Source organism: Heptranchias perlo, chromosome 18 (genome assembly GCF_035084215.1).
Source record: "Heptranchias perlo isolate sHepPer1 chromosome 18, sHepPer1.hap1, whole genome shotgun sequence".
Lineage (NCBI taxonomy): Eukaryota > Metazoa > Chordata > Chondrichthyes > Hexanchiformes > Hexanchidae > Heptranchias > Heptranchias perlo.
Window position 1 is genome coordinate 6612105 of NC_090342.1, and position 15228 is coordinate 6627332.

The 15228-nt window shown below is 44.0% G+C and overlaps 1 protein-coding gene across 2 annotated transcripts in view; it reads right to left on the reverse strand.

The window, feature by feature from the left end:
• zdhhc17 (zinc finger DHHC-type palmitoyltransferase 17) overlaps nt 1-14461 on the reverse strand; it is a 94102-nt gene extending 79641 nt beyond the window's left edge. For both annotated transcript variants that reach the window (XM_067999286.1, XM_067999285.1), the window contains exon 1: nt 14363-14461. In XM_067999286.1, the coding sequence (XP_067855387.1) occupies nt 14363-14428 (66 nt within the window). In that variant the 5' untranslated portion in view covers nt 14429-14461. The remainder of the gene's footprint in view (nt 1-14362) is intronic.
• Nucleotides 14462-15228: the final 767 nt, after the last annotated feature.

A 15228-nucleotide genomic window follows, 5' to 3' on the forward strand; every position in this document is an offset into this window, starting at 1 on the left:
GAAATGCAATTCATGGACCCGTTAACTCAGCTCCACTTAATGTTCATGATGTTTCTAACTTGCTGATTTGACCTGTTTGAAATTTAAGGCCTGAAGGCTTGCAGACTGCTTTTGCCTCATCTGTGGATAAATCCTAAATCAGAACACCAAGATCTATTAGTGTCCATAGGTTGAGATATACGTAAATTTCAAAGTGACATGTAGCCATAAAGTTTCATGATATGCCGCTAAACTGCGCTCAAGAAAAGTTTGGATACTGCTGACCTTGAGAAACAGTTTAACAAAGCAGAATTTTCCCCACTGATACAACACATTAAAACCTTAAGACTTCAAGCCCAATCACGTCCACACCGTATGTCCATAAGACTACTGGTATCTTGGCTTGTGACATTTATATCTTCAACTAATTTTGCTACATACCACTGCAACTTTGCATTGTATAATTGGTGATACTGGAATGGTTCCTTCCCTTCCTTTAGTGATAGTTTTGTGAGGAACGAGGTATTTTTAACTTCAAACATCGCGCCCTTGTCAGATAATGGGGCAAAGGGCCAAGCAGGTGCTCAAGTAAGTCTAGACACTGCTCATTTTTCCTTTGATAAAGGTTAACACAAAAGATAGCGAGCAAGCAATAAACTAATTTTGAACTACAAGATCAAACTGAAACAGAATATGAAACACCGAAGTAAATGCCACAGTCTTTTCATCCAGTTTCTCAATATGATGCAAAGCTGCTCAAAGTAAAGCATGCATTTCGCTGTGATCCTGACACACTGTTCTGAATCAACCTCCCACCAACATCCATTTGAACACAACATGTACACAAAAATAAAAAACTGTCAAAGGTCACAATATCAATCTACTTGTAAATTTTCCAGTTATCCTCATGGTTGGTTATGTCATATCTCACTGGTGTCCATTTAATATCTTCCAATTTTCAACTGAAATATTTTAACATTGTGCTTGCAAGTATCGCAAAAAAACATCAACAGGAAACACATGCAGCCTAAAACATTGACTTGATTTAGGCTAGAATTCAATTTATTTTAATAATTTGTGTCTTCAAAACCTGCCTTAGCCATAATTTTTTATTCATTCTTGGATATGGGCATCGCTGGCAAGGCCAGGATTTATTGCCCATCCTTAGTATCCTTCAGAAGGTGGTAGTGGGCCACTTTCTTGAACCGCTGCAGTCCGTGTGGTGAAGGGGCTCCCACAGCGCTGTTCGGTAGTGAGTTACAGGATTTTGACCCAGTGACGATGGGTATGGCGAATATATGTCCAAGTCAGGATTGTATGTGACTTGGAGGTAGTGGTGTTCCCATTTGCCTGCTGCCTTGTCCATGTAGGTGGTGGTGGTCACGTGTTTGGGAGAATCTATTAAAAATCTTACATCCGCGCATTCTTCCTGGCCAGGAGAGAGTCCTGCACTGTTGGAGATGCTATCTTTCGGATGAGACGTTAAACTGAGGCCTCTTCTGCCCTCTCAGGTGGACATAAAAGGTCCCACGGCACTATTTCGAAGAAGAGTTGGGGAGTTCTCCCCAGTGGCCTGGGCAATATTTATCCCTCAACCAACACTAAAACAGATTATCTGGTCATTATCACATTGCTGTTTATGGGACCTTCTTGTGCGCAGATTGCCTGCTGCGTTTTCTACATTACAACAGTGACTACACTTCAAAAGTACTTCAGTGGTTGTAAAGCACTTTGGGACGTCCAGAGGTCATAAACGATGTAAATGCAAGTCTTCCTTTCTTTCTTGGGGCCAGGAAAGAGAGAGGGTGGATTACACTGCAGATTTTAAATATTAATGAACTTCTTCTAAGGACATGAAAAAAAACAACAGGCACAGGTGTGTGTGTATCTATTGAATTTCACCTGCCACGCCTCAGGCTTCAAATTATATTTCAGCCCCTTATTGGAGGGGGTTTCTAACAAGGTCTCCATGAGAGCATTACAGATCCCATGCGCAAACAGTCAGTAAGCAAGCTGGTTTCCCAGCGGGATATGACATTTCTGCATCACACGTCCAAAACAAAGAGAGAGGCTTGATATCAAGTGGTGTTATTTGTTAGAAGCATGCAGTGAACACACTGCCTTTAGAAACCTGTATTTTCATGGATGCAGTAGCAAAATGTCTAAAACACATTCTGCCAGTTAAGTGAGCTTTGGTACTGGGAGTGTTACTATGCCTATCGACAGATACTCCAAACCAGTGTGGAATGAGCCTATAAATAACACTGCCAATGGTGCGAGCACAGTCCTTCGACAAGGAGATATGAACAAATTAGATGTCAATCGTAATTTCCAAATTTCAACTGTTCAGAAATCAGCATCGCACTGTGTCAAAAAATGTCAAGATCTAATTGTCATTTTCTATAAAATAATCTTTATGCAAGCATTAAACAAAACTTTATGATGATGAATTGTATTTATATATTGTCTCAACATGCAATCCAATACACATTTCTTCCAATGGCCCAAGCTGGTTGCTGGTTTGAAGAATTCATTTTGATGTTATTACATCTCAGAACTAGAGATAAGACAGTACAGCACAAATGTTATGTTCTCTGGAATTTGATGACACTGCTCAAGGTTACAGTAGCTGAAATTTAGGCGCGATTTTATATTTTGTAAAGTCCTGTATGCTAGCCTCCTGAACTCCAAATTGACCAGAACACCACTGTCCACATCCTATTACACATAAAATCCCATTCACCTATCACGCCACTGAAGCATATCAAAAGCAAAATACTGCAGATGCTGGAAATCTGAAATAAAAACAGAAAATGCTGGAAATACTCAGCAAGTCAGGCAGCATCTGCAGAGAAAGAACCAGAGTTAACGATTCAGGTCAAAGACCTTTCGTCAGAGCTGGAAAAAGTTGAAGATTAAACAGTTTTTAAACAAGTGCAGAGCCACAGAAAGGTGGAGGGGGGTGAGGAAGGAAAAAACAAAAGGGAAAGTCTGTGATAGGGTGGAGGGCGGGAGTGATTAAATGACAAAAAGGATGATGGTGCAAGGAAAGGAGGGTGGTAATGGGACAAGTAAAGAAATAAAAGATGGGTCCAGAGGAGCTGTAAATGGCAACATCAGAACCATTAGCAGCACCTGCTGTCCGAAAAAATAGAAGCAGTGGTTGTGATCTGAAGTTATTTAAATCAATGTTGAGTCCAGCAGATTGTAAAGTGCCTAATCGAAAGATAAGGTGCTGTTCCTCGAGCTTCCATTGAGGGTCACTGGAACGATGTAAAAGACCAATGACAGAGAGGTCAGAGTGGGAGTGGAACGGGCGGTTAAAATGGCAAACGACCGGCAGGTCAGGGTCACGCTTGCGGACTGAGCGGAGATGTTCAGCAAGGTGATTACCCAATCTGCGTTTGGTCTCCCCAACGTAGAGGAGACCGCATCGTGAGCAGCGAATACAGTATATTAAATTGAAAGTAGTACAAGTAAATCGCTGTTTCACCTGGAAGGAGTGTTTGGGGCCCTGGACGGTGGGAAGGGAGGAAGTGAAAGGGCAGATGTTGCATCTCCTGCGCTTGCATGGGAAGGTGCTGTGGGCAGGAGAGCGAGCGTTGGGGGTGATGGAAAAGTGGGCCAGGGTGTCACGGATGGAGAGGCCCCTTTGGAATAAGGGGAGGGGAGGGGAAGATGTGTTTGATGGTGGGATCGCGCTGGAGGTGGCGGAAATGGCGGAGGACGATACATTGAATGTGGAGGCTGGTGGGGTGGAAGGTGAGGACAAGGAGGACCCGATCATGTTTCTAGGAGGGAGGGGAATGGTGAGGGCAGAAATAAGGGAAATAGGACCGACATGGTCGAGGGCCCTGTCAACTACAGTGCAGGAGAATCCTCAGTTGAGGAAAAAGGAAGACATATCAGAAGCACTGGTGTGGAAGGTGGCATCCTTCCAGGTGCAACAGCAACTTACTTGTACTTCTTTCAATTTAGTCTACCGTATTCGCTGCTAACGATGCGGTCTCCTCTACATTCGGGAGACCAAACGCAGTTTGGGTGATCGTTTTGCTGAACACCTCCGCTCGGTCCGCAAGCGTGACCCTGACCTGCCGGTCACTTGCCATTTTAATTCCCCATCCCACTCTGACCTCTCTGTCCTTGGCCTCTTACACTGTTCCGATGGAGCTCGAGCAACAGCACCTCATCTTTCAATCAGGCACTTTACAACCTTCTAGACTGCCCCAACACAGCCCCTCCCTCGTCAAAAGCAAAATACTGCAGATGCTGGGAATCTGAAATAAACACAGAAAATGCTGGAGAAACTCAGCAAGTCAGACAGCATCTGTGGAGAAAGAAAGAGTTGAAGTGTCAGGTCGAAGACCTTGCATCAGAACTGGAAGATGTTAAGAGAGTTAAAGTTTTTAAGCAAGTACAGAGCCAGGGAACATAAGAAATAGGAGCGGGAGTAGGCCATACGGCCCCTCGAGCCTGCTCCACCATTCAACAAGATCATGGCTGATCTTCTACCTCAACGCTATTTTCCTGCATTAACCCCATATCTCTTGATGTCTTCAATATCTAGAAATCTATCGATCTCTGTACTCAATGACTGAGCCTCCACAGCCCTCTGGGGTAGAGAATTCCAAAGGTACACCACCCTCAGTGAAGAAATTTCTTATCTCAGTCCTAAATGGCCTACCCCTTATTCTGAGACTGTGACCCTTGGTTCTAGATTCCCCAGCCAGGGAAAACATCCTCCCTGCATCTACCCTGTCGAGCCCTGTAAGAATTTTGTATGTTTCAATGAGATTACCTCTCATTCTTCTGAACTCTCGAGAATACAGGCCTAGTCTACTCAATCTCTCCTCATACGACAATCCCGTCATCCCAGGTCTGGTGCACTCCCTCTATGGTAAGTATATCCTTTCTTAGGTCAGGAGACCAAAATTGTACACAATACTCCAGGTGCGGTCTCACCGAGGCCCTATATAATTGCAGTAAGACATCTTTACACCTGTACTCAAATCCTCTTGTAATAAAGGCCAACATAACATTTGCCTTCCTAATTGCTTGCTGCACCTGCATGTTAGCTTTCAGTGAATCATGTACAAGGACACCCATGTCCCTTTGAACAGCAACATTTCCCAATCTCTCACCATTTAAAAAATACTCTGCATTTCTGTTTTTCCTACCAAAGTGGATAACTTCACATTTTTCCACATTATGTTCCACCTGCCATGCTCTTGCCCACTCACTTAGCCTGACTATATCCCCTTGGAGCCTCTTTGCATCCTCCTCACAACTCACATTCCCACCTAGTTTTGTGTCATCAGCAAACTTGGAAACATTACATTTGGTCCCCTCATCCAAATCATTGATATAGATTGTGCATAGCTGGGGCCCAAGCACCGAGCCCTGTGATACCCCACTAGTCACAGTCTGCCAACCTGAAAAAGACCCGTTTATTCCTACTGTCTGTTTTCTTCTGTTAACCAATTCTCAATCCATGCCAGTATATTACCCCCAATTCCATGCGCTCGAACTTTGTTCACCAACCTCCTGCGTGGGGCCTTATCGAAAGCCTTCTGAAAATCCAAATACACCACATCCACTGGTTCCCCCTTATCTATTCCACTAGTTACATCCTCAAAGAACTCCAATATGATTGTCAAACATATTTTCCCTTTCCTAAATCCATGTTGACTCTGCCAAATCCTATTATTATTTTCTAAGTGTCATGCTTTATAATAGATTTTCCCTACTATTGATGTCAGGCTAACAGGTCTGTTTTCTCTCTCCCTCCTTTCTTAAATAGTGGGGTTACATTTGCTACCCTTGAATCTGCAGGAACCATTCCAGAATCTATAGAATTTTGGAAGACGACAACCAATGCATCCACTATCTCTATAGCCACCTCTTTCAAAAGCCTGGGATATAGATCATCAGGTCCTTGGGATTTATCGACTTTCAATCCCATTAATTTCTCTTGTACTACTTTTTTTTTACTAATACTAATTTCTTTCAGTTCCTCATTCTCATCAGGCCCTTGGTTCTCTAGTATTTCTGGGAGGTTTTTTTTGTGTCTTCTTCCGTGAAGACAGACACAAAGTATTTGTTTAATTTCTCTGCCATTTCCTTATTCCCCAGTATAAATTCTCCCGTCTGTCTGTAAGGGACCCACATTTGCCTTCGCCAGTCTTTTCCTTTTTACATACCTATAGAAGCTTTTACAGTCTGATTTTCTGTTTCTCGCTAGTTTACTCTCATATTCTATTTTCCCTTTCTTTATCAATTTCTTGGTCCTCCTTCGCTGAATTCTAAAATGCTCCCAATCCTCAGGCTTACTGCTTTTTTTCTGGCAACTTTATATGCCTCTTTCTTTGATTTAATACTATCTTTAATTTCTCGTTAGCCTCGGTTGGACCACTTTTCCAGTTGGGTTTTTGTGCCTTAAAGGAATAGATATTTGTTGTAAATTATGTATTAATTCTTTAGATGCTCGCCATTGCCTGTCTACCGTCATACCTTTCAATGTAGTTCCCCAATCAATCACAGCCAATTTGCACCTCATACCTTCGTAGTTTCCTTTGATTAGATTTAAGACCCTAGTTTCGGATTGAACTACATCACGTTCAAACTTAATGAAGAATTCTATCATATTATGGTCACTCTTCCCTAAGGGCTCCTTTACAACAAGATTAACTAATAATCTTGTTGTAAAGGAGCCCTTAGGGAAGAGTGATAATTGAAGGATGAAATGGAATTGCTGAAATTTCTGAACGGCCGTACAACTAGAAACATTATAGTGCCTTTGATATCGTAAGCCAGTTAATAGCAAAAGCGCAGGGTGTTGTGAAGGGAGATGCAAGTTGTTGTGAAGGGAGGTGCCCCCCTTTCCCTGGCTCTGTACTTGCTTAAAAACTTTATCTCTTGACACTTCTGAAATGGAGTGTGTCGGTGCTGCTGAAGAAAGAGATTGAGAGTGTGCATGAGGCGGCGCATGGCATTGAGCGTGGATCTCAGGAAGCAGCGAGAGCAGAGGTTCAAGGAACGCTGAATATCATGGAGATATCTGTAATCAAGGGTAGATCCGAAACATGAAGGGTGGAATTTAAGTTGGAAACCACGTGGAATAAGTCGGAACCAGAGATAGTAGCTGAGGAAAGAGATGGGGCTGTGAAAGCAAGTTTGAGAGGAAACCTGATCAAACACGAGAAGAGAAACAGAAAGCAATGAAGGTGAACAAGGTAAAAGAGACAAACGGAAATCCTGTCGGAGAGAAGAGCAGAATTTCAAGGTGGGGCATTGCTGAAAGAGAAGTGGCAGCGAATTAAATACTGAATCAAAAGCAAAATACTGCGGATGTTGGGAATCTGAAATAAAAACAGAAAATGCTGGAGAAGCTCGGCAAGTGAGGCAGCATCTGTGGAGAAAGAAACAGAGTTAACGTTTCAGGTCGAAGTCCTTTAGTCAGAACTGGAAGATGTTAAAAGAGTTGAAGTTTTTAAGCAAGTACAGAGCCAGGGAAAGGGGGGCATCTCCCTTCACAACACCTTGCATCTCCCTTCACAACACCTTGCATCTCCCTTCACAACACAACACCTTTCATTTATATAGCATTTTTGCTTTTAACTGGTTTACTATATCAAAGGCACTATAATGTATCCAGTTGTAATTCTGAATGGCTGTACATGAGTGCATTTACACCACCTTGACCTTGGTATTTGTAAGCCAGTGACACACCAAGTCTTTGTGACCAGTGAGGAAGGCCGTTAGCTCATGATTTATGAAAATCCTTCTTGCAACAGTGGAACAAACAGAATATCCCATTGCTCTCTAATCTGCATCCCTTAATCCAGCACAACCAAAACAATTTTAAAATGTTTTAGTTGGAATCAAAATGTTATGCAGCAAAAATAATATATGCTATGTGAACAGTCTCTTGCTTCTCCCTAGAGAACTTTGTAAGCAATAAAGCTGGCATTATGTCATTGCAATGAGACAGCCCCAAATAGTACTACTATCACCAAGGCAGGGGAAGGAGTCAGTATGAATTTTTAGCTCCTTGACAAAGAGAATTAAATATTACCAAAATCTGCTAGGTATGGGAACAGGAACATATGACCACACTTCAATACTTCAATTCCTTGCAACAGAGCGTAAGCACAGCACTGGTGACAGAATGGATCTCAACACTGCACATTTATGTCTCAGTGCATGGGATACGGTTCAGATTGTTCCATGTGTGACAAGCTTCTATTACTGCACAAAATAATAAAACACATTGTACAGAAACCAACAGTTATCGGGAGTCTTGCATAATGAAGGGAGGGGTGGAGAGGGACTGAAAGAAAAGCCAAAAAAAAAACACCCACTCCATCCCCGTTTTTTTTCCCCCTCCTCTCAAAAAGTCATACCTTTCCTCAGCTGAGGCCACTTGCTCCCAGACCTCTGCTGCTCAGTAACAAACTGCAGGAAGCTACATAACAGCAACGGATCCACAGCCAAAATGACTCTCACCTATTTTTACTACCTATGGTGATCTAACTTGCCTCAGCATCAAGTTTACTGCCTATTAAATAAGGAAATCAAAATCAGTCCATAATATTTGGAATTCTCTACCCCAGTGGGCTGTGGCTGCTCAGTGGTTGAGTATATTCAAGACTGAGACTGATAGATTTTTGGACTGTGAGGGAACCAAGGGATATGGGGATCGGGCGGGAAAGTGGAGTTGAGGTCGAAGATCAGCCATGATCTTACTGAATGGCGGAGCAGGCTCGAAGGGCCGTATGGCCAACTGCTGCACCTATTTCATATGTTCTATTGTTCATCAGCATTACAGCTTATTCAGGTTTGGTCCACCAAATGATGCAATGCAGTATTTTCTGTGCTCATCAAGGTGAGGGATGTGATTGGGGAATGGAAATACTTCCTATTTCAGGCAGGTACCCTGTGTAACCATGAAGCACTCCCAGCTAAAATACAGCACAATTAAATGAAGAGTAAAAGCTCCCTCAACTCAATGCTAACAAACCTCATCCTCAATCTCAGAAACCTACCCTACTGCACCAGTATGGCCTCTCTTTGTGAGACTGCCCATGGAATTACTAAATTAAAACCAATTTGTGCCACATTAGGTCACTTTTGGGCAAGGAACCCACGACCTCTAGGAAGGGAATTGCCCAAGAGAGAATGCACAGAGAATCCTAAGAACCTGCAGGAGGAGATTTCAGTTTCAACAGTCTAGCTCCTGGAGATGAATGCCAGCATCTAAACCACTGGGGGGGAGTGCACTGCAGCCATGATTCTTGGTCCCACTCTTGTACTTCCTGTAAAGGACACTGAATTGCAATCAATTTTACCATCACTAACAACGGGGTACTGAATGAACTGTAGCTCTTCTACCACTGCGCTTGCTGGGATTAGTTAACTCAGCCCAGGGTGGGGACTGAACCTGGGCCCTTCTTGGTCTGGATATCTCAGCAGCCACTGCCTTAACAGCTAAGGCTCTGAGCTTTCCTTTAATCTGTTCAATTTTTCTCTGCCAGAAGCTTTACCAACAAGTAATATTTGAAGAAAAAAAAATCAAAGAAACACAGGATTATTTCTCGTGAAAGAAAGAACGAACTTGCATTTATACAGCACCTTTCATGACCTCAGGACGTCGCAAAGCACTTTACAGACAATTAATTACTTCTGAAGTGTAGTCACTGTTGTGATGTAAGGGACGCGGCAGCCAATTTGCACACAGCAAGGACCCACAAACAGCAATGTGATAATGACCAGATAATACATTTTAGTTGTTGGTTGAGGGATAAATATTGACGAGGACTCGCCTGCTCTTCGAATAGTGCCATGGGATCTATTACGTCCATCTGAGACAGCAGACGGGCCTTGGTTGCATTATATAACTGATAAATTTTTAAGTGACAGAAGTATTGTGAATCAGTCCAAATCATTATAGCATGAGATAAAAGACAAACTTGAAAATTTCCCTTTTCCAATGCATTTCTGGTCTCATACTTTAGTGACATTAAAAATGAATAAAGATTCATTCTGTATGTGGTAAGTTAAGATGTTTTACATAAAATCAGGTTTCGTTTCCAGGTGAAATCGCAAGTTGCTCTACGTGATGTGGTAGTAACCCACACAGAACAGGAAGGTCTGAGGTTCAATATTTGGTCTCTGCTGTGCATTTGGGGCATTTACAATTGACTACAGCACATCTAAGCAGTCAAGGGGGGGGAATCAATGATGGGTTCCTGCTCCTCATTACTGTCCGTTGACATCTATGTGCATGTGTGAACCTGAAGCCAGGCAAGCATTGGGCTTAAGTGTGATGCCCTTCACAGTCGAGCAGCCAAAACATGACTGGGCTGATGCAAGAAGAAAAAACACTCAATCAAAATGTAATTGGTTGTTTGTCGGCACGCACAAATAATGTGGAGGGATCCTCCGTATTGAATGCAAAGGTAAGGAAAGTTATCTGGATGTTCTGATCACCATATTTTTGGCAAGGACACGACAACAATACCCACTACAAAGACATGATGCAGCATTCAAAATAATTTTTAGAAGCAGTGTTTTGGCAGAAGTTTTTAGAAGAAATAGGAGCAGGAGTAGGCTATATGGCCCCTCGAGCCTGCTCTGCCATTCAATATCATGGCTGATCATCTACCTCAACTCCACTTTCCTGCCCTATCCCCATATCCCCTGATTCCCTTGGTGTTCAAAAATCTATCAGTCTCAATCTTAAATATACTAAACGCCTGAGCATTTGGTTATCCAGCAGGAATCAGTACTCAGATGGTGATGAAACTGGCCATAGCTGTAAAAAGGACCACCTGAATGACAAGCCCTGAGATGGTGGGGTAGTGTGCTTCCATCCGTGTCTTCCTGTACAACAGCTCCAGAAACCTGCAGAGAGGCATGTGCACTAGCAAAGTCTCCTCCTTTCTTTGGCAGATGATGAAGAAAACAATTAATGACTACTGCTTTCAAATCCAATGTGATCTAAAAGTCAAGTGGTATTGTCAATTGAAATACAAAACCCAAGCATGCTAGCAAGCTTTATTTGCTGGGGGCGATGCTTAAAAAAATATTTCAGCAGTTACTTTCCATTCTGATCGAGAGATTATGGATAACAACGTTTGCAAGACAGCCATTCAATGGCATAATCACATGACATTGCCATAGGAGAAGCTAAACCAATTTATAACCATGACCTACAGCCCAAGATGGCGAACTTGATCTCATATTTCTGATGTGTACAATTTTGATTTCTTTTTCTCCTTCAATTGGATAGTTTTTGTGCTAAAGGCTGTCATGTAGCCTGTACACTGCAGTTCCTTGACAATGATGATGGGCAAGATGATTTGAGAAGTAGGACCAACAATTGGTATCACCATCCCCCGACAGATCCCATCCCAACTTGCCCTGTTTCAAACAGTGAGGGCTCCCCATGCCTCAGGCAACTTTAACCGAGCCATACAAACCCCCTCGTCTGAGAGGGTTAGCTGGATTCAGACAGAGCAACCAGCAGGAAGCCAGAATTGGCCTCCGAGCTCTTGCATTTAGTTGGGAAAAATAGTCTTGGATATCCACTCAGAGCAATGCAGCAACCCCTGTTGATATTCGTGTGTGGGAGCAGGGGGAAGGATGATGCAGAACTTCCAGTGTTCATTGTTGTAAATGTGTGCACAATTTCGCCAGTGACAACAGGATAAGGGTCAGCTCTGATGCCCTCCACGACTAAACACTCAAAAGTTGAGCTCCAACATGAAAAATGGCCACCTGAGAAAGAGGTACTGGAGTCTGTGGAACCATACTCCACCAAGAGGTGAGTCCCCTCAGGAGAGGAGGAAACAGAACTAGCAGAGGAATTGGCCAGAGAAACAGGAAAAGGATCCCTTGGAGCTCACATACTCGCCCAGTTCTCATTTCTTGTGGCAAAAAGACACATCCCACAGATCCTGCGGTACATGATCGCCACCACCACCCCCCACCCCGCTCACAACAAACATGTGGGCAATGCAGCTGTGGGGCATTTATCATTCCAGGGGAGTGACATAAGGCTTGTGTATGGAACTGGAACTTTGAACAACAAATATTCACCCCTTTTAAATAAACATATGACTCAGGGCTATCAAAACGTCCAGGACACATATATATCTGCAAGTAACAAAACCTGTATCGTCCCCTAAAGCTTTGCTGAATTCAATTTTAAAAAACTAAGATAAAAAATTGGGCTGGAGAGTTCTGATGAAAGGTATTGACCAAATCACTAGCTTGACTCTCTTTCAGGCGCTGATGGATCGATCCATTTTCGCTGTTTCCTGTTTTTAACAATTAGGACATAATTACAACTAATAAAAAAGTGCTAGTGAAATAAAATCTCTTCTCCTTAAAGGCACTGACACATGGGGTCAACTCCATGCTTATCTGCTGACCTCTGGCACTCAGTCAAGTTCACATCCAACCCTAAGCAGTTGACAGTCACTCCGAGAAATCAGCACCAGAACCAAGTCCAACCGCATCCTCAACCAGCACAAACAAGTGTCCAACAGCCAAGGATGGAAAGCATTCAAGAATGGGAATCCTGGCTGATTTTTTTTTCTTCCTAGCCAGCAAACAATGACGTCAACCTATATAAATCAACGAGCAAACCCAAGATTTGCCTGGTCTGCAAAGCTCAGTATCACACATTGCACACTGACTGACTGGTCCATCAAGGAGTACGACTACTGGGAATTCTATGCATGTTGTGCATTAGATAGCTAATCAGAAGTTAAGTATCTTACATCACCATCACATCATAGCAGCACAAAATGAGATTGACTAAAACCTACTACAGTAAAACATTAAATCAAAATACGAGTTCACACTGTCCTAGAGGCATTGCACAACAAGCTTATCAAATTGACCACTTCATCACGCCACTCTGAATGTTTATGATATAATATTCCCTAAATAACATTTGAAATTCATATCAACCTTAGCACAAGATTCACAGTGTACAGAATGGAACTGAGTGGCAGTTCCGTTACTGATTTAAAATTTTCTTTTGGCAAGGGTTATAACATTGCACCAGCCTGCACAGAATATTTGTTTTCAACTTCCCAAAATAAAAAATCATAAGGGGATCAAAAAAAGTCACTTGTGTATCATCAGTACATCCTCCATCCATTCTGCATTCTGCCAAAAACTGAAAACATTAAAATGCTTTAAACTCTCAGCTTTAGGATCCTTTTAACCGATTTTATTAGAAAGCAGGATTTATGAGTATTGTAATTATGCAGTATTGAGCATAAGCAGAAAGAGCCCATACTCTTACATGTACCATGTCATGCCAGAAAAGAATTGATAGGGTAGATAGAGAGAAACTATTTCCTCTGGTGGGAGAGTCCAGAACAAGGGAGGCATAACCTTAAAATTAGAGCCAGGCCGTTCAGGGGTGATGTCAAGAAGCACTTCCACACACAAAGGGGAGTGGAAATCTGGAACTCTCTCCCCCACAAAAAGCTGCTGAGGCTGGGGGTCAATTGAAAATGTCAAAATTGAGACTGCTGAGAGTGTTGTTAGGCGAAGGTATATCGAAGTAAGGAGGGTAAATGGAGTTCAGGTACACATCAGCCATGGTCAAAAAGTGAATGGCGTTAACAAGCTCGAGGGGCTGAAGGTCCTCCTCCTCTTCCTGTGTCAACTGATCAGATGGATCGGGTGAAGTGCGACCTTGTAATATTTTGCTATGAGAGAGAGTAACCCAGCCCAGTGCTCTCCCGAAACTGGATGGAGCCCCAGCGTGTGCAGGTTGTGGGCATTTTCCCCACACACTCCCCGAATACAAATCATAAACTTTAATTCAAATCAGCAGCAGATCGCGCCGGCGGGGGTCGGGGAATGGATCCGCTCCCCTGGAGCCACAGAGGCGGGGCGAGCAGCGGCTTTTCTCCTCCCGACAGGCGCGTCTCAACGTTATTACCGTGACTACAATAGAGGGGGGGGGCGGCTGATTTCCCCCCCTCTCTCTCACTAACCGGGGGAACACCCCGAGGCCCGACCCCCTCTACAACACCCAGCGGCCTTGTTCAAAGCTCCATCCCCCCCCCCCCCCGGAGGCGGGGCTGTGTGAGGAGGAGGAGGAGGGGGGGGGATTGTTATTATAGCCGGTTGCAGGGAATGAGAAGGCCTCACCCGCCCACCCCCGGAGCCCGCCCGGCCGGCCCCCCTCCATCAGGCCCTGAGGCTGGGGGTGAGGGGGGTGTCGGGGCCCCGGGGTTGAGTGAGTGAGTGAGTGTGAGTGTGTGTGTGTAGGCGGGAAGGGCCTCGCTCCCTCGCAAAGCGGCCCGGGCCCGAGGGGTGGGGTGAGGTGAGGTGGAGCCGGCGGACGCGCTCTCACCTCGGGGTGCAGCACCGGGACGCAGCCCGCCTCCTTGTCGAACTCCTCCAGATGATGGTCCGCCATCTTCACGCCTCCTGTTGCATTGTGGGAAGCAGGCGCCGCAGCGGCCCCACTCCAGGCGGGAGCAATCGATCCCAATCAAGCCGACCTATCGATACAGGACGGACCAATCGATAAACGCACAAGCCATCAGTTGCAAGGATTTGTCTCCATCCACAGGGAGTTGTTCTTTTTGCATTCAATGTTCCCCCCCCTCCCTTCCCTTCTTCACTCCCTATCACAACCTGACTAAGCAAATCACTCACACGTATCAGCAAACGCACATTTGCTGATATATTTTGTATCACATGTAAAATTCATGGTAACAGCTGGTAGCTTTATGATCACTTACTGACACACAGGATGGGCCACATCAAATGACCCCCCGCCCCTCTCTACTAGAGGAAATGCAGCTGTGCAATGATATGCATGTTCCTGCCGTTATTCATTTGAGACGCCGGTGCTGGCAACATTCATCATTGTATCTGTCGCCCGTTTGATTCATGTGTGGGCAGCTTTTGGCTGCGGATGAGCCTGATGCTAAAAAAAAAGACTTGCATTTATATCGCACCTTTCACAGCGTCCCAAAGCACTTTAACGGCCAATGAAATTCTTTTGAAGTATAGTCACTGTTGTAATGTAGGAAATGTGGCAGCCAATTTGCACACAGCAGGCTCCCACAAACAGCAATGTGATAACGGCCAGATAATCTGTTATTTAGTGATGTTAGTTGAGGGATAAATATTGGCCGGGACACCGGGGAGAACTCCCCTTCTTTGAAATAGTGGCATGGGATCTTTCACGTCCACCTGACCAGAAGGGAC